Source organism: Mastigoproctus giganteus, chromosome 7, assembly GCF_048544385.1.
Source record: "Mastigoproctus giganteus isolate SK-2022 chromosome 7, ASM4854438v1, whole genome shotgun sequence".
Lineage (NCBI taxonomy): Eukaryota > Metazoa > Arthropoda > Arachnida > Uropygi > Thelyphonidae > Mastigoproctus > Mastigoproctus giganteus.
The window spans coordinates 69,116,731-69,137,196 of record NC_143581.1 but is presented as its reverse complement, the minus strand read 5'-3'; the positions used below and the strand labels follow the sequence as shown (position 1 = coordinate 69,137,196).

At 35.1% G+C, this 20,466-nt stretch overlaps 1 protein-coding gene across 2 annotated transcripts in view; it reads left to right on the top strand.

Annotated features, from left to right (window-relative positions):
• Exo70 (exocyst complex component 7) overlaps positions 1 to 20,466 on the top strand; it is a 340,721-nt gene that overhangs the window by 277,436 nt on the left and 42,819 nt on the right. For both annotated transcript variants that reach the window (XM_090377714.1, XM_090377715.1), the window contains 3 exons: positions 3,432 to 3,527; positions 16,331 to 16,424; positions 16,571 to 16,612. In XM_090377714.1, coding sequence (XP_090233840.1) covers positions 3,432 to 3,527; positions 16,331 to 16,424; positions 16,571 to 16,612 — 232 coding nt within the window. The remainder of the gene's footprint in view (positions 1 to 3,431; positions 3,528 to 16,330; positions 16,425 to 16,570; positions 16,613 to 20,466) is intronic.

The following is a 20,466-nucleotide window of genomic DNA, read 5'->3' as shown; positions in this document are numbered from 1 at the left end:
TCCTGCTTTACTTGCGTGTAAGGCCCTGAAAAAAAATTCTTGCTACCATAGAGTAATTCACTTTTCTGAGGGCCTTACAAGGAAGTAAATGCAGATGCAATGGTACTGCATCTAATTTTCCACATATAAAATGTGCAATGCACAGTTTATGTCACAATTTTATGTTGTTTCCTTAAATGGACAGCTAAATGTGGTTTTCACTAATGTCATGGTGAATTTTGCAAATAATATCATCATAAATAGCTTTAAAGGGATTCTTTCTCATGGTAGATTCGTCTGGAATATTTTGATTTATACAATATTTTTCAAAAACTGCTTGATGATTCAATTGTTTATCTTATTGAAAGGGATATTGCTGCTTACCAGGAAGACACAGATCCTTTGAAAAATCATTTTTCTTCACTTACATGGCTTGGTAAAAATCTCTGCTCTGGAAATTTTTCTTTACTTTTCCTTTGCATATCCATAATGTGCGATGCTGGTTTCAATTGTTAGTTAATCTGAAATTTTTTCTTTCATGGAACATTCTTTTCACAAACAATGTAGAACACAATAATGCCAACCATAGTAAAATCCTTTCCATGATTGGCAATCCACGATTCCATACAAAGTTTTCTAACAGATTTAATTTTTGGTGTGTGTACCGAAAATGTTTCATCTGATATAATCGACAGCATGAGAACGAATAGCAAAATAGCATTAAAACTGGCATACTTACATGTTTATTTTATTTTTTTTCTCTTTCCTTTCACTTGCTAGCACTATTTTCTCAATTCGTATAAGACTCTCTCTCTTTCTGGGACCCTTTTCCCACTAAATTACCAGTTGTTTTCTATCTCCACCACCTGCTGGGCAATACTTGTTGGTGGCCCCTTTTATCCATCATTTTCGACACATCACCACTGTCCTCCCACAACTCTAGAACAAAGGTTCCCCGCTGGAGACCTCTACTTCTACCAGATTTCCATTCTGTGATGTTATCAGAGAATGGAAATCTGATAGAATGGTTTTCACATCTGTATGTTGCAATCTGGAATTGCTTGGTCTCTTTCATCTCATTTTCACTATTTTCTTATACAGGCAACCCCGTATTCTGCAACACTGTTTTGCTCTAACACGATTGATAAATTTTGGCAATCCTTGCACAACACAATACTTCTACAACAAGGTTTTGCTCTAACACGGTTTGAGAACTGTGGGAAATCTTGCCTAACACAGTAATTTTGAGCTTTCGTGCTAGGAAAACTGTGCTATTATGTTAGATGTAATTTTCAATGTTTCCATTTCTTTTGTGACCATTCCTTTTGTGAATCCCTGCTGTTGACTTGCTAGTTGTTATCGCCTTCACGGTATTTTTCTAAAGCACATTTCTGGATGTCACTACCATAAAACAAAAACAATTTGCAGTTTCCAGTTTATTGGTCTTTTCTGTTTAGTGTAATCAGTTATAAACAGGTAGTAAGCTCAATCTTCTTGCATTTGCTATAGTACCGATAGCTGGAATTCTGTGGGTTTTCACATTATTATGGTGAAATGTGTTCCCCCTTTCATGAAATATTCAATCATATAAAAAACATAAATAAATTTTCAGAAACTCATTACTCCATATCTCACTTGTGCATATCGTGTTTGTTGCAACTTGTGCATGCTGTGTTCTTGGTGATTAATTGCTTATAATTTTTACTGTTTTAAATTTTGCAACAAAAAAAAAAAAAAAAAAAAAAAGACAGTGAACAGAAATATCAATTAGTATGTACATATTACAGGATGTATTAATTAAGCTATGTATGTAAGTGTAAATTTATTTTTATTTTGCTAAACTGGAAAACATTCTTCCGATTTCATATATCATTTAAAGCGCGAGTCCACTGTATTTTGTTGGGAGATCCCTGAGTTAGGTTCTGTTCTATTGAAATTGTGTGTGTTGAGACCATAAAAAATAATTGACTTCGAAGAGTGCAGTTCGTGACTTTTAAAGAGAGCAGAAGGTACATGAAATCTAGATGCTGCAGAAGAGATTGTGTTTAGCAGCGATGAAGAGGAAGAAAATTAAATGAACGTACATTATCTGACATATAAGTATCACAGTGTGTAAGGTAAGACGTTTGTTCAGTTATTACTATTTAAGTTACTACTGTTACAAAAATAAAATTAAAATATTAAGTTATTACTACTATAAAAATTAAGTTTCCAATAGTTATAAAAAAAATGGCATATTTTTGTTAGCTTTTGGAACGTAACCCCCTTTTTGTACTGGTCCTTAGTCCCGTATAACATGGTTTCGCATTACACAAGATTTTGTAGGAACTAAACTACCATGTTATACAAGGGTACCTGTACTGCCTACTTCCTGAAGGGAAACAGCTGTGCATTTCGTTTAATTTGGATATTCATCCAAATTGTAACTTTTAATCCGTTTAATTTTAAGTGTTTAATCTTTTTAATAGTGTTTTTAATTAGTGATTTTAGTTATTTATTATCGGAACCAGTTTTAACTATTTATTATGACACAATGTCTTCTTGCACTCATGGTCTTGCTGCGGTGGTTTGATGTGTTTCGGGGTCAGGTTGGGGCTCTCGGCTTTTGATTCCGTTGCACATCGGATTTGGTCATATATAAGTGAGGGAATTCATTAATTCGTTTTTTCATCTTATTTTATTCGTCACGTATGAGAGAATTGACTGGAAGAATTCCACGAAAAAGATTGAGGTAATCTCTTACTTTTTAATATATTAAAAAATCGTGGAGGTTATTGAGCCCTTTAGCTCTGAATTTTTTACTGATTTAAGATTAACATAATATGAATTTATTTTGTACACAAACTTTCTGATCTTTTTTTTTTGGATACCATAAATACAATGAAAATACACTTGCTCAAGTAACAAATACTTTAATGGAAGCATCTGGGAGAAAGATGGACTTCACTGCTTTTGCTGGCCCTTTTGATGTGATACAAACAATAAATGAAATATATTCCAGCTTTCTTAAACATTTTCTCCAGTTACCTTTTAATATAAATTGTTGCCTTTTTATGCAGCAATTTATTTAATTTAATGCTTTTAATGTTTAGTTATTTAATTCACAGCTTCTTTGCTGCTGAATAGGTTGGTGGCATGCTGTCTTTTTTTTTTATTAATATTAGTAAATTAATAAGAGGAGATTAATAATACTCCTCTTATTAATTTACTAATATTATTATCAACGTAGAACATATTGAGTATTACAGCTCTGATTCATACTATCTAATTTTTTTATTAATATACAATCTTTAAAATGTGCTGGTTGCACGAGCTTTCTGGATGGATAGTTGCTGGAAAGCTGGGCTTTTAGTGTACATTGATCTTAGTTAAGACTGTTATTTAATAATGTGGTGCTAAACTGCAAATCATTCACATTTTATTTATTTATTTTATTATTATTTTTTTTTCAGATCAAGGTTGCTAGATATTGTTCATATGTACAATGAAAATTTTGAAAAATATTATAATGACCAAATCCGAGATCAAAAGAGAATCTATTCCCAAAGGTGAGCTATGCTAAATTTGTAAAGAATAAGTGTCAATATTGAATTAAATGGATTAGTGAATCATCTGAATAACACCGAACTACAGTTAAAATTTTTTTCACTAGAAATTTGGTGGACTTGTCTTGACATTTCTTTCAAATATGCAGAATTTTTTTTTTTTTTTTTGTTTTTTTCGCCACCCTAGATATTTTGTGTTTGATCAAAAGATGTTTTATTTTTTTGTACTTAGATTTTTCTCTATCTGTTCATATCAGTTGGACTGCTGAATGAGAAGTTCTGGTGTTAGGGGTTTTCTAGATCTTGTTGAAGTGGCCAGTTCCTAAACTATTCTTCCCCCTACACCATTGTACATCCCCCCCTGCATGTCAGGGAGTTCTGCAATACCAGAACCCCCCCCCCCCCCAATCCAGATTTGAGACAAAGGGCATTTTGGATTCTGCGAGTTTTTCTCGATTTCAGGTCTTTAACAAGAGAAATTAGAATACTTATCAAATAAATAATTAAAAACATATATTAAGATTTGCATTACCTAAAAAGTATTACAGAACAAAATTAACATGCTCTGTAAAGTTAATTGTTTCATGTACTTAGGCTTATCATTTTGCTTGTTGTTGTTATTTGGTTTTTAGGAGCATTAGTAACTAAGGCCATATTGCTCCGGGGATATGCAGTGGTCATTCCCTGACCTTTCCGCATCCTCCGTATTTGGTGGTCACGGGCTCGAACCCCTGTCTAATCAAGAAGTGTGTGGGCTACGGAGGCACCTTTAGCATTTTGCAAAACCTCTTGTACTTTACATGCCCACATACAAGGTGTGGCTTTTGAATAATGAGACTGTTGCAATAAAATAAATATAATGAAATATTTTGTACCTTACAAGTTATCCCCTTCAAAATGATTGCACACACTATTCCATATGTTTCTTCCAAGAAAGGAAACATTTCTGGAGGTTATCTTCTGTAAGTCCTTTTAACACTTTGGGCTTTTTTTCTGAATGTCTTCAGTTGACTGAAAATGGGTTCCCTTCAGTACACTTTTCAGTTTAGGGATGAGAAAAAAAGTCAAAAGGGGTGGGTCTGGCAAGTAAGATGCATGTTCACACATTGGGATTTCTTTTTTGGGCAGAAACTGGTGAACAAAGAAAGCATTGTGTGCTGGAGCATCCAACCATCCTTCCTCAATTCAGGTCTCTTCCTTTGAATTTTTTTCATGCAGCCTTGTCAGAACTCCAATCTAGTATGTTTGATTGACAGTCTGAATGGGGAAGTATTCAGCCATAATAATTCCTTTAATGTCGAAGAAAACAAGAAGCATTTTGACATCCTTTTTTTTTTTTGTCTGGGGGATTGTTTTGATTGCTTTTTAGTTTCTGGTTACTGGAACAGCCAACTTTCAACAAAGTCTGGATCTTCAAATATTTTTTAAAAAACATCTTTACAAACTTGGAGTCAATTCTGGTGCATTCAAAAATTTTGGCACTATCTTGACATGCACTTTTGTCATGCCTAAATTTTCAGTTAGACAAATTTTAACTGTTTCTTTGTCTATATTGAGTTTTGATGCAACCATTCTAATGCTTAAATGATGATCACTTCTAATCAATGTCCTTGCCAGTCCATATTTTCATCAGTTTTCATGGATACTGGACAGCCTGGTTGTTCATATTGTTTCACATTCTCTCGTCCTTCTTTATTTTATTTATTTATTTATTTTTTTTTTTTAAATGAAAACCCCAAACACCAGAGGTATTAGAAACTATAGTAATTAGTACCGTGCATAGGTTGAGAAGATGAGAAGACTCTAAATAAAAATCTTTTGTGCCATCTAAACATGCAAGCTCTTGACATAGTATCTCCCCATAAGCTTGATGTGAACTCATAACTTTCAGTTGGTGTTTTCTTTAATTTTGTTAAAAACATTGAGGTTGATTCATTGTCTGAGTCTTTTGTCTGTCAGTTTTCCAGCAGACTGCAAAAACACATGGTAATGATTAAAACCTGTCTCAATGCAAAGAAAATGAGTGTAATGGAATATAACTTGACAGATAACTAGGGACTAGATAACAGAAAACATAACCTATGTTTTGCAGGTGATGCTTGGTGTGTAGTGAATGCGCATGCAATCTCGTTATTTAATAGCCACACCTCATATGTTGCTCAGAAATGATACCTTTTTTTATTCCAAAGTAATGCATTTGTCAGTTGAACTTCTTTCTTCATTTTTCCCATCATAATTGTTAGTGTCTTCAACTTTTTTTCAGGATGCCTATTTCACTGTGTAAAAACTTCCAAGCGATACATGACTTTTTAATTTTGATTAGACTTGTTTTATATACAAAAATCAGGAGCATTTTGTTCCTCCACTGGATGTGTTTCACTGCAAATTTTTGAAGCTCACTGAGCTCATTGATAACAACAAAGTGCTACAATCTCAAACTTTTGCAAAAAAGATACCTAGTATTTAATTTTATTGATCTATGCAAGGGATACTCTGCATATGTGAACAAAAATTAAAAGGTTATTTTAAAAAAAATTTCCAAAATTTCAAATTTTATTTTCATGAGTGCTTCATACTTCATACTTGTATGCTGACCGGGCTAGCCAGGTGGATAAAGTGCCTGCCTGCCTGGCAACCCAAAGGTCATGGGTTCAAATCCCGCCTCGGGTTTGGATCAGAGTAAAATGCAAAAACTTTGGGAGGTGCATTATGGCCACAGAAGCTGATGCACCAACAACTAACAAAAAAAAAAAAAAAAAAATCATACTTGTATTAAAAATGTTTCTCCTTCTGCATGTGTTATGGCAGTGTTTCATAGCTAATATTTTTCAACCCACCATGCTCATTAGCAACAACCCAGACATAGATACACAATGAATGCTGTCAAATTTAACAACATATTAGAGGAAACCTAACTTTTGACTTCTGTTCCTCTATAGAGTATCCCCTTGCCCATCGTTCAAAAATTTCCAAGCAACACATGATTTTCTAATTTCATTTGGAACTATTTTACATACAAAAGTCATCATGCTTGCTGTTGGGCAATATAACTACCGTATTTGTTGGCTTATAAGACACTTTTTTATCATATAAATACCTTAAAAAATCACACTGCATCTTAGAAGCTGAAAGTGGCAATACAGCACATGCACGAAATCGGGAGTTAACTACTATACATTAGTACACTTTTCAGTAATTACTAGGGTGTCGTTGAAGTAATACATTTAACACTTAAATTAATGGCAGATGCATCAAGAAGGCAAAATTATACTATTGGATTTAAGCTAAAAGTAGTACAATATTAGCATTAGAAAAAAAAAAAAAAAAAAACCCTTCCCACAATTTCATGCATTCGATCACTCCAAATGTTTGTCCATTTCAGCCTTAAATTTATTTAAGCTATCAACTTCCACAACAACAGATGGAAGTCCGTTCCGGCAATCAACTACCTGCTGGCTAAAGGCAAACTTCCACACATTTATTCTACAACTGTCTTTCCTCAATTTGAATCTATGCCCCCTCAGGTTCTTAATCTCGGCTAGTGGAAGTATCCCATCAGAATTGAGCCTGCTCAAACTATTCAAGGCCTTGTACACCTCAATCAGATCACTTTGCAGGTGCCTAGTCTCCAGATGCTGCAACTGACAGAATTTAAGCCTCTCCTGGTAGGATAACCCTTTGTTGTTGTTGTTGTTGTTGTTTGTAGTTTTGTGGCACAAAAGCTGCTTTGGCTATATTGCGCCGCCCCCTTTGTTCTTCTCACAAGTCTTGTTGCTCTTCTCTGTACTTATTCTAGCAACTTTACATCCTTCCTAAAATGAGGTGGCACCTCTGTGGGCAGGAGCAACAGTGCGTAGCACACACTTCTTGATTAGACCGGGGTTCAAGCCCGTGGCCATTAAATACGGAGGATGCAGAAAGGTCAGGGAATGACCACCGCATATCCCCAGAGCAATATGGCCTTAGTTGCTAATGCTCCTAAAAACCAAAATAATAACAACAACCTAAAATGAGACCTCCAGACCCGTACGTAGTACTCAAGGTGTGGCCTGACCATTGCCTTATACAAAGATATAATCACCTCCTTGTCTCTTATCAATATTCTTATATATTATTGACTAAACTCTATGACCTGCTCTGCCAGCCTATCTGCACTGCTCAGAGAACTTCATATCCGACTGCACAGTTATCCCTAGATCATTTTTATTCTCCACCTCCCTGAATGTAGTAGCACACAGTTGGTATGTTTCTCCTGTGTTACTGCTACCCATATGCAGTATTTTGCATTTCTCAATATTAAACATCAGTTGACTCTTCTCAGCCCATCTACCTAACTTTTCTAGATCCTGTTGCAGAAGCATATATTTACTATCATTAACAACCCTGTCAACCTTTGTATCACTGCAAACTTGAACATTAAGCCTGATATATACCTTCATCGATATCATTAATAAGTACACAAAACAACAATGGGCCCAGCACTGAACACTGGGGGAGTCCACGTAGAGCAGTGTCCATTGATTACCACTCTCTGCTGTCTCCCACTCAACCATCCCTTTATCCATTACAAAAAATTGCTCTTTATGCCATACCACTCCAATTTGTACAGTAGTCTTCCATGTGTAACAGTATCAAAAGCTTTCCTGAAATCAAAGTACATGACATCAAAATTATTTTTTGCATCCAGTTGCTTTGTGACCACATCGTAGCATCTAATTAGATTGGTCAGACAAGACTTTCCCTTAACAAACCCATGCTGTGTCTGAACTATTATTGCAGTCTTGTCTAGGTGACCCTGCATCACTTCTTTAACCAGTGACTGCATTATTATCCCCGGAACAAAAGTTAAACTAACAGACCCATAATTATTTGCGTCACCCTTTGGAACCCCCTTTCTGAATTGGAGATACATTTCACATCTCCAGGATATGGGGATCTCCCATTAATCTAAGCTCTCATAATTATGGCTAAGGGTTTGCTTACTTCCTTCGCTGCCTCCTTCAATATAACTGGATAGATTCCATCTGCCCCAGGTGCCTTTTTTATGCTTAACTTCAACAATTTCCTCATCCATTTTGCTCTCCGTTATTACAAAATCATTTAGCTCCCTGTTAAGAGTTTAGCAAAATTCTGTCCTCCCCTTCCTTACAGAATTCCTCATGGGTGAATGTAAATGCAAAATACTCATTCAGTGTGTCAGCTTCTGAGCAGGATCATCAACAGTCAAACCACTAACATAAAGTGGACCAATCTGAGTCATCCCGTTCCTTCTAGAGTTTACATAAATAAAGAAGTTTTTTTGTTTTTCTCTGCATCCTTTGCTAAGGATTTCTCATAATCAGCCTTCGATTGCCTAACCACATTGTCACTTGATTACAGACTAGCTTATATCTGCGTCACCTTTATTTTATAAGCACCCCACACATTTTTCTTCTCTACCACGAGCCTCATTAGTTCATCTGACATCCATTTAGGCCTAAATCTTGAACAGTATTTCTTATATGGTATGAAAAGCTTAGTAGCTTCCAAGATTAATTCCCTGAAAGTCTCCCATTAGAATTAACTGTTTTTAACATCATCAGTTGATCCCACTGTATAGAATTCAAAAACTGTCTGTAGTCACCTTTGATGGTAGTTACATCTTTAAGTAAATCCAACGTCAGTAGACTGATCACTGTCACCTAGTGGTTCCTTAATATGGAAATTTTTAATGCATGAATCAGATAAAGAGTATTTATTATCTGGTTGCCCCTCGAACATGTTGCTGTAGAAAACCATCATCCAATAAATCCACAAAAGTCTTGCTAGCGTGTGACTGACCAACCCACAGGTTCCAGTCAATATCTGGAAAGTTAAAATCTCCCATTACAAGGCATTCTGATTTACTGGCCCACTCTATTTCTCTGCACAATTGTTCGTTGTACTCATCAGAATCATTAGACCTATTACACGCTCCTAATCTCATTTTCACTTTCCCAATGTTTGTCTAACCAAACTGACTCAGCATTGCACTGTCCATCCATGTCAACTGGATGCACTGCATTAGATTTTGTGTTTCTTAACTAACAGCCTAACCCCTCCTCCCTTCCTACCCACTCTATCCTTTCTGTACATATACTCCTCAAATTCAAATTCTGCATTGCTTATATCTGTGTGACGCCATGTCTCTGATATCCCAACAATATCTGCCTTTGATGCCTTTATCAGCACTTCAAATTCATCAAATTTATTTATTATACTTCTGGCATTGGTATACATGCAAGTATACATGCACCTGTTCTTACCCTTAGTTACCCTAACACAGCCCATGTATTTATTTGTTCCATGATGACTCCCAGCAGCTCTTGAAGTCCCCAGCAACTTGCTCTCTAGGCTGCTGATCGTTACAGTAGAAGCAGTGCAAGAATTGATTTTGCCTCTGCCTGCGGCTACTGTTAATCTTTTAGTCTGTAAATCCCCCCAATCTTGCAGTTTTCCAACCCACCTAATACCGCCTCGATAGCAACAGCATATATTTTTGCGCCCTTTCTATTTAATTATATCCCATCCCTGTAGAAGCAGTCTCTCCTGTAAGCAAGCACAGACCACACTGAAAAAAATTCTAACCCATGACCCTTGCACAGTCGCTCCAGGGCCGAATTGATTGACAAGGCCCTCATCATATACTCCCTCCTATCATGTCTGGGCAGAATTGCAGACACTTTCAAATTCAACCCTAGCTCTCAACTTTTTTCAACATTGACCTGTACTTGTTAAGTAATCTGCAGATCTCTTACTCTTAAGGTCATTGGTGCCAACGCGTTTGGCGCCTCTGTGGGCAGGAGCAGCAATGCGTAGCACACGCTTCTTGATTAGACCGGGGTTCGAGCCCGTGATCACCAAATACGGAGGATGCGGAAAGGTCAGGGAATGACCACAGCATATCCTCGGAGCAATATGGCCTTAGTTGCTAATGCTCCTAAAAACCAAATAAACAAACAACAACAACAGCCAACGTGTACAACAATATCACCTTTTGTTCCCTTAAAAGATGACATCTGCTCTACGATGTCATAAACTTTTGCCTCTGGCAGACATACCCTGGTCTTGTTCCACCTATCCTTTTTGCATAATATATTCCCCATCTTCCTGACAATAGAGTCACCAACAATAACTAGTTCTTTGTGGGACCAGCACATTCCGCCTTGGAGATTGCCGCTGTGTTGCCTGATGCACAGGAATGAGCTCTGGAGCTTGATGGACCCTCTTATTTATTTCCTTGAGGGCATCCACCCTACACCTCAAACTCTTATAGATGCCTATCAGAATGCTGAGTTGATGCCTAATTTCTAGACACTTAGCACACACAAGGGCATCCTCCTTCTAGATCATGTCCTGTTCTAGACAGGTCTGCAAACATTTCACCTTTCGTGCAATTTTTTTAAGACTGTGATGCGTTGGAGAATCGCCCCCTTCTGTTCTCCCCGAGCCACAGCACTCTGGCTAATCTGTGAGTGTTGCTTTGCTGCTCTAGCCTGGTTCATGATTCCGTTTAAGTACAATTAAATTAACAATGAAATTTAATAAATTTTACTGATTAATTGATAATACTATACTATACTAAGCTAACAGATTTCTAATACAGTGCTACGTGTTTCGCTATCTAATTTTACCTTCAACCTTATGCTATCTAGTTTCGGTTATGCGGTGTATCGTATAACGATGGCGGCAAGTTACGAACAGTAAATCTACAGACACTAAGAATTAATTAACTTTCAAAATCACTATCTAAATTCAAAATAAACCAAGGAGCTTGACTAGTACTATCAGCTACGTATAGAAAATAATTTAATATAACAATTAAGTCAATAAAATGGCTAAATATAATTAAAAACTTAGCGTTTGCTAGAGCTGCAAAATCTTTTTTTTTCCCAACATGTGGATTGGATACCCTTACCGATACTAGTAATAACCTACAAAATCTCTATCTAAGTTCAAAATAAACTAAGTATCATAACTAGGAATATAAAGTTACTTCTAGAAAATAAATTAATATGTCAATTTAAGTCAATAAAACAGCAAAAATTAAATAAAAAAAACTTCTATATTAGCTGGAGCTGTAAAAACTTCCCCCGCATGGAGCTACTCTCATTTGCCAAAGAAGATGGGAACAAAGCAGCAGAACGAAATTTCCGACCGCCACCTACTGTGAACACGACTCTTCAGTGGAGGAAGAAGGAAGTTTTATTACAAGAAGCTGATAAAACAAAGCACAACTTTCTTAGAATTCCACTTAAATGGCTAGATTTGGAAGAAAACTTGTATAGTTGGATAATGGAACTTAGAGACGTGGGTATTGCAGTGAGTACTAAAATGATATTAGTAGAAGCACGGAAACAAGCAGCTGATATTGGGATACACGACTTTAGAGGAACTGAATTTTGGTGTAATCGCTTCATGAAAAGAAACGGATTAATTTACACACAAGAACTAGAATAACCCAGAGAATGCCTGCTGAGTACGAACAGAAAATATTAGATTTCAATAAATATGCTCTTAATGCTAGAAAATGAGTGTTTTTTTTAATAGAGCAAAGTGGAGCAGAATTTGTTGAAAATAAACATAACAAAGGTACTTGCGGTGGATGGGATCTATCCAGTTATATTAAAGGAGGCAGCAAAGGAACTAAGCAAATCCTTAGCCATAATTATGAGAGCTTCCTTGAATTCAGGGGAGGTACCCATGGACTGGAGGTGTGACCCCCAATTCACAAAGGAGGATTAAAGAGTGACACAAGTAATTACAGACCTGTTAGTTTAACTTCTGTTCCAGGGAAATTAATGGAGGCATTGGTTAAAGAAGCACTGCAGGATCATCTTGACAAGACTTCAGTTATAGTTCGGACACAGTATTGGGTTTATTAAGGGGAAGTCTTGTCTGACCAATTTGATTGGATACTATGATGTGGCCACAAAGGAACTGGATGCAAAGAATAATTTTGATATCATATACTTGGATCTTAGGAAGGCTTTTGATACCGTTGTACACGGAAGACTACTGTACAAATTGGAGCAGTGTGGCATTAAGGACAAGTTGCTGCTATGGATAAAGGGATGGTTGAATGGGAGAAGACAGAGAGTGGTAATCAATGGACATTGCTCTTCATGGACTAATGTTATTAGTGGATTCAGTGTTGGGTCCATTGTTGTTTTCTGTATTTATTAATGATATTGATGAAGGTATATCAGGCTGAATTTCTAAGTTTGCAGACGATATGAAGGTTGGCAGGGTTGTTAATGACACTAATGACAGTATGCTACTGCAACTGGATCTACAAAAGTTGAGCAGATGGGTTGAGAGGTGGCAACTGAAGTTTAACATTGACAAATGTAAAGTACCGCATATGGGAAGCAATAACCCCAGAGTAACGTATCAATTGTGTGGTACTACATTGATATTGGTAGAGAACAAAAAGAACCTGGAGGTAATAGTGCAGTCAGATATGAAGTTTTCTCAGCAGTGCAGATGGTCTGCAAGAGTAGCTCATGGTGTCTTATCAATGATGTACAGGAATTTTTGTAGCAGGGATAAGGAGGTGATTATCCCCTTGTATAAAGCAATAGTCAGGTCACACCTTGAGTACTGTATACAGGTCTGGAGGCCTCATTTTAGGAAGGATGTAGAGCTGCTGGAATGAGTACAGAGAAGAGCAACAAGATTAGGGAACGGAACAAAGGGGTGCTCTTACAAAGAAAGACTTAAATTTTACAAATTACAATGGCTGGAGACTAGGCACCTGCGAGGTGATCTGATTGAGGTATATAAGGCCTTGAATGGTTTGAGCAAGTTCAATGCAGATGGGATTCTTCCTCTTGCCCAGGTTAATTGCCTGAGGGGACATAAATTAAAATTGAGGAAAGAGTTGAAGAATAGATGTACTGAAAATTGCCATTAGCCAGCGGGTGGTTGATTGCTGGAACAAATTTCCATCTGTCATTGTAGAAGTTGACAGTTAATAAATTCAAGGCAGAAAGAACTAGACAAACGTTTGTTGTGAATGGATGGGTAAAATGGGAAGGTTTTTTTTTTTTTTTTTTTCTGATGCTGAATAAGCTTGCTTTCTTGCATCATGTGCTAATGCTATGAATGAAGCAACTATGAACTTAGCCAAATCAGGAATTTGGATGAAATTCCATTGACGTTTGATGTGCCATTCAATAAAACTAAATCTGAGAGGGCAAAAATCTAACTATTAAAACCAATGGACACGAAAAGACATGCTACACCACAGTTTTAACTTGTTGTGCTGATGGGACCAAACTTCTGCCAATGTTAATTTTTAAAAGAAAAACTTTACTGAAAGCTAAACTGCCAGATGGAATTCATGTACTTTTATAACCAAATGGGTGGATGAAGAATGGTTGGTTTGTAAAAGTTTGTTCCAAGTGTCCTGGTAGACTCTGCATAAAAATGCACTACTAGTATAGGATCAGTTTAGAGCACATAGCACTGGATACATCAAACAATGCGCTGAAATGGCAAACGCAGAATTGGCAGTAATTCTGGGTGGCTTAACATCCCAGTTACAGCCATTAGATGTCAGCATCAATAAGCCATTCAAGAATAACATGCTGGAGTAATGGAATAAATGGATGATAGAGGGGAACTATGATACGATGCCTACTGGAAGGACGGAATGTTGATCAATAGCACAAGTGTGTGAATGGGTGCTGAAGTCATGGCATGATATTAAGACTGAAATTGTGGTCAAGTTCTTTAAAAAATGTGGTATAAGTAATGTAATGGATGGCACTGGCATTTATTGTATGAGAGTGACATTGATATTAGTGAAGAGGATGACGATGTTGAGGATAATGATGTTCGAGTCAGTAATGAATCTGAAGTTGAATAATACTAAAATAATAAGAGCAATAATCCTATACTTTCCTTTATTGGCTTTTGAGTTTTATTTTTATTGAATTTTAAATTTCCATTAAATTGTTTTTCAAAAGTATTTTTTCTTAAATTTAATCTTCCAAAATTAGGATGTGTCTTCCACACTGCAGAATCTTATAAGCCAACAAATACAATAAGTTGTTGCTGTGTCATGTGGCAATTTCTGTTTGTTTATAGTATAAGGAATATCTATCTCTTAACTTTTATTTTTCTATTCGGGAGTGTACCTTTGGCCTGGACAAAAATTTCTGATAAGTGAGACTGTTATTCTAATAGAAGCTACATTTCATCCAGAAGTTAACCATGTTTTATAGTGGTTAATATGACAGTGTCACAGTGATAAATGGCCCAAGAGCATGTGTAGCTTAATAAATTCAGCCTTATTCACTCTTTTTTTTTTTTTTTTTTATTTCTCTCAACAAAAATTTCCCAACAGAAAATGTGAGAAAAGTTTTTTTTCCACTAAAATCTTGTGAACAGTGAAAACAAAACTCACCTGTAAAAGTGGTGGATGGGTGGCATATTATAATGAAAATAACTTTCTCCCCTTAAGCATCTGGGAAAATAAATTTGCTGTATCATATAGCCACCTCACATATTTTGCATTTTAGCTAGAATCTTACAGATTTCAATCCTTAAATACTTGAGATTCTGAATAAATCACACCTCCCGGGCTGGCTAGTCATTTTCACCTGTAGTTATAAGTGTGAGAGTTAACATTGTTACATATTAATAAACTCGTGTTTCACTTTTTTGGTGTCAATTGATAGTGCTTTTAAAATGTCATGTCAGTGCATGAATTCACTAGATAGCTTTTGTTATACACTTGGTGATTATATAATTAAGTATCCAAGACTATCTGTTAAAGAAAGCAATATGAACTTTATTTCCAAATAACCTTGAATGCATTAATGATGAATACAGTGAAATGCAAAATGGTTGTAGGATAGATGTATGGCACTCTGCCTTTTGCCAGCACATAGTTGATTGTAGAACAGACTTCCACCTGTTGTTGTTGTGGAAGTGGACAGTTCGAATAAATTCAAGGCAGAACTAGAAAAACTATTGGTGGGGTGATATATTGGAAGCTCTCTCTCTCTCTCTCTCTCTCTCTCTCTCTCTCTCTCTCTCTCTCTCTCTCTCTCTCTCATCATTTGCCACTACTAATATAATTCTACTATGAAGAATTGTTACTAAAGAAGTTGAAAACCCAGTGTGCTGGCAGACTACTGTTGGACGTTGATCAGTGAGGCACCAGATCATTGCAAAAGAAAAAGCTGTTTTTATGCTATTCATTATAATACCTGTTAAAATTTCAATAGCATAACCTTCATTTCTCTAAACCTGCAAATGCCAGCAATATCTGACTTCAAATTTGAATTCTATCAAAATCCTGACTTGTGCCATATTTTGAGAGTAAAAATTCACAAGCTTAAAATTTGTTATATAGTGTAATTAATATTTCACTACAAGCAAGTTTTGGATACTAATTAATTTGATTAGTTATTAATAGTATTATTGGTTGAGTTTGTATGTAAGGAAACAAATAAGTACATTGACTCCCAATTATATGGGTTGCTTCTGATTCCCTTCAGAGCTTTAGGTCTGAAATTTTTTTATTAGATATGTTATTAGACATCAAGCCATTTGGTGAGCAGTCATCTGAAACAGTGCCAATTGCAAATTGATTGTTAAAACCAAAAATATAATTTTCTTCTGTTTATGTTGGAGGCAGTTTTAAGAACTGATATCTTTTGTAGTAATTAATTTCTTGGAAAAGACTTATCTGTGTTTTTTTCCATAGATAACCAATATTGATTATATATATGTTTTGGGTACAGTATTTGATACAATACTTTAATTTGTTTCAGCTGGAGCCGTGTTTTGCACTATGTTATGGAAGTTGACAAACCTATTAGTCAGCAGAGGACATCACCTGCAGTATTGCAAGTGGCAAGTATGAAGGTAAAAAAATTGAAAAAATTCTAGCCTGGAATACTTATATAAGTGTTACTTTAAGGTATAGAAAATTAGCAAACTTTTGTGAAGTTTAGGAAGAAAATGAAAATTGATGAATAAGGCATTCAAGTAATTCTATAATTTTTTTTCAGCTGAAAGATAAAGACAGGCAGAATATTAAAGACAAATTCACAGTGAGTACAATGTGCCTTGTTTTTGAAATTTTTGGAATTATGTGATATATGACTGTTTGTCTGGAAACAGTTAAAAGTTTGTTGGTCTTATCTATCTCTGCCATCAGCTTATTGGAAGTTACCAAAAGCTTGGCAAAATTTGATTCATTAAATTTAATTTCCAGGTATATATTTTTGCACAGTAGAGACATATACAGTTAATTTTGTTCCCAGATAATTTTTACATTATTGGAAAAGCGATTATAAGAGAAGTAATGAAACTACTATATCCTGTAATAAAAATCAAAGTAAGTAATGAATTTTGAGAACTACAATAAGCTTTACAATGTAGAGAAATATCCCTTAATGTATGCCCAGAAATAGTCTGTTATCTACAAAATTAGCATTGCTAGAGCAGTATAAAGTATGTGATTTGCTTTATGTCCATGTTTCCCAAAAAAATGTTTTGTAGATATTTAATAGTAAGTTACAGAAAACTGAAATAAGGAAAGAAAGCCCTACAGATGAGCTTTGGCATAATTTAGTACATCTCACCTAAATGAGAGCATCCCTGTTACGTGTCCTCTAATACTGAACTCACTTTTTAATTGTAATATATAATTAGAATTAGACATACCATATAAATTAACATTAAAATTTAAAGAAAATAATAATATTATAAACTCTATAAAAATTGGCATTTTACAATTCAGAAATGTCTGTAGAGCAACCTGGCATCCATATCATTTGTCTTTAAGAAAATCCATGCATTGATATTTCTTTATAAGTTGTTTGCAGGGCTATCTTGTCTTTTAATCCTGTGTTTCCCAACCTTTTTTCATGTACAGACCACTTTTATATTTGAAATTAGAAGCCATAGACCACAAAAAATATTAAACTATATATGCAGAGATTGTAATAACTATTTTTTAAATACAATGATAGGTACTCATATTTCAAGAAAGCTCTGTTTTAATGTCGTTCCAAGGACAATGTTGATAAGTTTCACAGGCCACGTGTAGATTGGGAAACACTCTTTTTTCTTTTCTTTTTTTTGTGGCCAAGATAAACTGAATAAATAATGCAATGATCTTAATTCTCACAGAACTAACTTACATTTGCAATGAGTTGCCCTGATATTGCACTATTTTCAAACAGACATTTCCAGTGATGAATTGGCCATTTGTTTAAAAGATAAGACTGCAATGACAGCCTGCTTTGAGACCAACTGATCTATTGTTGGATAGTAGGTAGTCTTTAGTGACAACATGCAGAAATAATAGTTTTTGAAAGCTATAATATAGCTAAAGTTATCTATCTAAAATTGTTATTAGTGCAATACTAGGGCAACTCTTTTCTGCTGTGAGAACAAAGACTGTTGCATTATCCGTGCAGTTTAAATCATGCTGCTCACAAAAACAGTTGAAAGGATAAGATAGTGATTATAAATGTAAATAAGTTCACTTGATTGTGCAGTTAATTTTATTGAAATATGCTTGTCTGAAACTGTTCAACCTTTGGGTGTACTTCTGATATCCAGCACCTCTCAATCCCCAAAGGTGCTGGATTTTAAAGAGCTTCCGTGTTTATTAAACATGTGTGACAATTTTGGAAATTAATGAAATGAAGCAAGCATGTTTACTTTCACAATTATTTGTAAATTAAGTTTAGTTTACTGTAATTTGAAAGCATACGTATATCACTTAGGCATCTTGCCAAATATGTAATCAGTATATATAGTTGCCTATGAATATATTTGTAGCTACCTAGTTTCTTAAATGGAGTAATCTCATTAACCCTTTCCCAGAACATTTTTTTTCCTGAAAATGTGCCATAACAGATGAATTTTTTTTTATTTTACAGATTAAAAGTATGCATCGTGCAAATACTCATTGTATAGTTTTTTTTTTTTATAAATTTTTTAAATTAACCCATTTGGACTATCCCGAGTTAATCTCGTGTATGCCAAAAAGTATGTAAATTATACAGATTTTGTTTAATAAATTAGCACTCGAGCTAAAAGAAAGGAACAGAAAAACACCCTTCACTACTCATTATATAAATAAATTTAAAAAATCAAGTGGAACACACAAGCAGTATCCTCCCACCACAAGCGATAATCGTGAACTAACTACATTCTGACACATGGCTGCCGCAAGCGGATAGTTGAGGTAAGCATCGCTTACAGGCAGCAGTTCAAGAGGGTGCCGAAATATTTTTCTATATTGTTTTCTAATTGGTTAATGATTTTCAGCCTTATAGGATGGCAAATTTTATTTTGCTTATTGGCTGCACATAGGAATGCGTGCTACTGTTCTGACATTGCTGTACAATAAGTAAAATCCCAAGAAATCTTGGGATTTATCTGGTTAATGCAAAATTAGCCAGATAAATGCCCGAGAAAATATGTTTCAATCGTAAATTTGAAGGTATTACTCTGAGATATTTTGTGTAGTTCCAAATAACTTTTAAAACTAAAAACGAGATATCTTGGGATAATCCATGAAGGGGTTAATTAGGTTATAGAGAAATTTTTCTCATTATAATTATAAATATAAACGTTTAACTCTTTAAGATAATTATGAAGTAAGATATAGAATTGGTACTTATATAAAATGCTTGATGTCAAGTCTAAGATACTTACCGCTATCTGTGTTGATATTACCAGAATTTGACCAGGAGGAAGAAATAATGGAACCAGACATGCTGGTAGTTAAATTTTTTTTTTTTTTTTGCCATAATAATGAAACAATTTAAATTTACTTAAATTACAGGACTAATCATAAGAATATGGATGAAACTACCCTTGAAACTAGCAAATTGCTAAAATCCCAACTAAAGGTCACAAATTAAGTTCTATAATACTATTATAGTTTTTTGCTTCTTTTGATATTTACAGTTGGTTTGGTTCCTCTTCTTATACTGCTCTGTTGTTTGGATTGGACTTGTGCCTGTTCTTTCTTGTTTCAATAAGGGCCTAGTAATATGTATAGGTTTTCCGGAAAGAAGTTTTTCTTTAAGCAGATTGGAGGCACTCTCTTCCTTTAAAGTGTACTTCCTCCTTTATATTTATAAAGTTGTTCTTGTCTTATATAAATTACTTGTCTATGTAAAGGACAGCAATTGTGTTGAACTCCTGGTCCAGCCCACATTGTAATGCATGGAGGGATGGATCTGATCAGTCAACTTGTCCACATTACATATCTGTCATTTCTTTCAGGAAAACATGACAAAGCTGACCCAATCTATAATTCCAGTATAGCTGTGGACAAAATCATATGCATTATAGTGTAGGCTAGACTGGGACTTGAACACAGCTGTCTTTTCCACGGATCAATAATGCAAAAGGAGAATGTTTAAAGAATACATTTTATATCAGTAGCCATAAGAACATTTCCATTAATAGAAAGGAGAGTGACTGAAGTTTAAAGAGGAGTACATTATTTCAAGAAAAAATTCTTTCCTATACACATCATGCCAACTTTTACAATTTAATCAGAAGTTTTCTGTTAATCCAGTGTTTCTTCCAGTTATGCACTCCTCCCCATAACTACTAAATTTAATGACATGCACTTAAATAGCAACATTTGGTATCTCTGTATATTCACTTTCATTTAATAGCATGTTCTATGAGTTTGCAGTCATTTATTCAAGAATTAAAAAAAAAAAATTGCAAACCTATTTCCTATATATATATATATATATATATATATATATAGTCCATTCTGGTTATTTGGGACACATCGGGACTAGTGCATTTTGGCCCGATTAAGCGACTCCCCCAATTATCCGAAGTTTCACGTAAATAGTTAAAAATACAATATATCCCCCCGCCCTTTACAATTAGTTCACTGTACAATCAAATCACGTTACAT